General features: G+C 47.0%; 1 protein-coding gene across 1 annotated transcript; it reads left to right on the top strand.

Moving 5' to 3' along the window:
* On the top strand, nucleotides 1-1,563 carry CUNH9orf69 (chromosome unknown C9orf69 homolog). The gene is made up of 2 exons (XM_017803741.1): nucleotides 1-37; nucleotides 933-1,563. The coding sequence occupies exon 2, from the start codon at nucleotides 1,048-1,050 to the stop codon at nucleotides 1,465-1,467; it is 420 nt and encodes a 139-aa protein (XP_017659230.1). The 5' UTR covers nucleotides 1-37; nucleotides 933-1,047; the 3' UTR covers nucleotides 1,468-1,563.
* Nucleotides 1,564-1,636: the final 73 nt, after the last annotated feature.

Raw genomic sequence — 1,636 nt, 5'->3', positions numbered from 1 at the left:
TTGGAAAGGAGCAGAAATCTGGAATTCTCTTGCAAAAGTACTTGGAGAACTCTTTTTTTCTTTTTTTTTTTTTTTTGCTTTTAAAGGAAATATGATCCAAATGCAAATACATACTTTAATATTAGTACTCTCACATTAATCTCCCTGCTCACAGGGCTGGACTCTTGCAGGGTGGCTGTTTGATTAAGAAGGATCTGTGAATTAGGCAGGAGAATTTCAGACCAAAGCTTTGTCCTGGGTAACGTTTATAACAGGCTGGAATCTGACTTGGAAGCAGAGTTGGAATACACTGAGTTGGGTCGGGACCCACAAAGATCATCAAGTCCAACCCTTAGCCCTGTACAGGACACCCCAGGGGTCCCACCTTGTCCCTCAGAGGGTGGTCCAATGTTTTCCTGTGTGTGTTTCTGGGAAACAATAAGAAGCAAAACCAAAGTTGTTTTAAACTATAAGTAAAGAAGGAAAGCATTTGTTTTAAACTATAAGTGAAGACGCAAAACAAAGTTGTTTTAAGGCAAGAAGTTGAGGTTTGTAAAGCAGTTTTAAGTGTAGAGTCTCTGCCCTGTGGCCTCTCCAGCTGGGGCTGTTGACTGTATTTTCCTTCTCTGCCTTTGAAACAAAGAAATTCTCAGCAAGTCAAGCAAAAATACAAGGTTCTTGTCACATTAGAAGCACAGATAACTTTGGCCTGAGATAATTCTGCATTAATTCTTTATTACCTGCTTAGTGTTAGTATATTGAAATCTTCAGCGTTAAAACCTTAAAGGAAAAACGTATCCATGCTAATAACGAATGGGCCTGATTTAATACAGAATGTGCATCATTTGATACAGAATGTGCATCATTTGATACAGAATGTGCATCATTTGATACAGAATGTGCCTCATTTATCAGCTTTTTCAGTGTCCAATATTTAACCCCCCTCCCCGCAGGTCTGTCCCTCCCTGGAAATCCAGCCAGGAGCTCTCCTCGCCGGGCCGTCAGAGGCGTCCCACGCTGAGGGATCCCGTGTGATATGTGGGGCCTGGCTGCCGGGGGAGGTGCCCGATGCCTGTGATCCCCATCCCCCGGCGGGTCCGCTCCTTCCACGGCCCCCACACGACCTGCCTGCACTCGGCCTGCGGCCCCGTGCGCACCACCCACCTGGTGCGCACCAAGTACAACAACTTCGACATCTATCTCAAATCCCGCTGGATGTACGGCTTCATCCGCTTCCTGCTGTACTTCAGCTGCAGCCTCTTCACCTCCATCCTCTGGGTGGCACTCTCGGTCCTGTTCTGCCTCCAGTACCTCGGCATCCGCATCTTCCTGCGCTTCCAGTACAAACTCTCCATCATCCTCCTCCTGCTGGGCCGGAGGCGCGTCGACTTCAGCCTCCTGAATGAACTGCTCATCTACGGCATCCACGTCACCATGCTGCTCGTGGGGGGGCTGGGCTGGTGTTTCATGGTTTTTGTGGATATGTAAATAAAAACCAAGCGCATGTGGGCTCAGCAGGTGGCTTTTCTTGCGCCCCAAGACGTGTCGATAACCCTCTTTTTAACAGTAATTAATTAATTTGTCGGCGCTCATTTTTATCGGTAAATTAACGTGCTGCTCTCTAGAATTTGTATCTTTGTGAGGTGCCTTTTGGGTT

This window comes from Lepidothrix coronata, unplaced genomic scaffold (assembly GCF_001604755.1).
Source record: "Lepidothrix coronata isolate B3197 unplaced genomic scaffold, Lepidothrix_coronata-1.0 Scaffold3318, whole genome shotgun sequence".
Taxonomy (NCBI): domain Eukaryota; kingdom Metazoa; phylum Chordata; class Aves; order Passeriformes; family Pipridae; genus Lepidothrix; species Lepidothrix coronata.
Note: the sequence above shows the minus strand (reverse complement) of the source record. Positions and strands in the feature narration are given on the sequence as shown.

What these genes read in the sequence shown, in the direction of transcription:
- CUNH9orf69 (XM_017803741.1), top strand. Translation starts at nt 1,048, where the DNA reads ATGCCTGTGATCCCCATCCCCCGGCGGGTCCGCTCCTTCCACGGCCCC.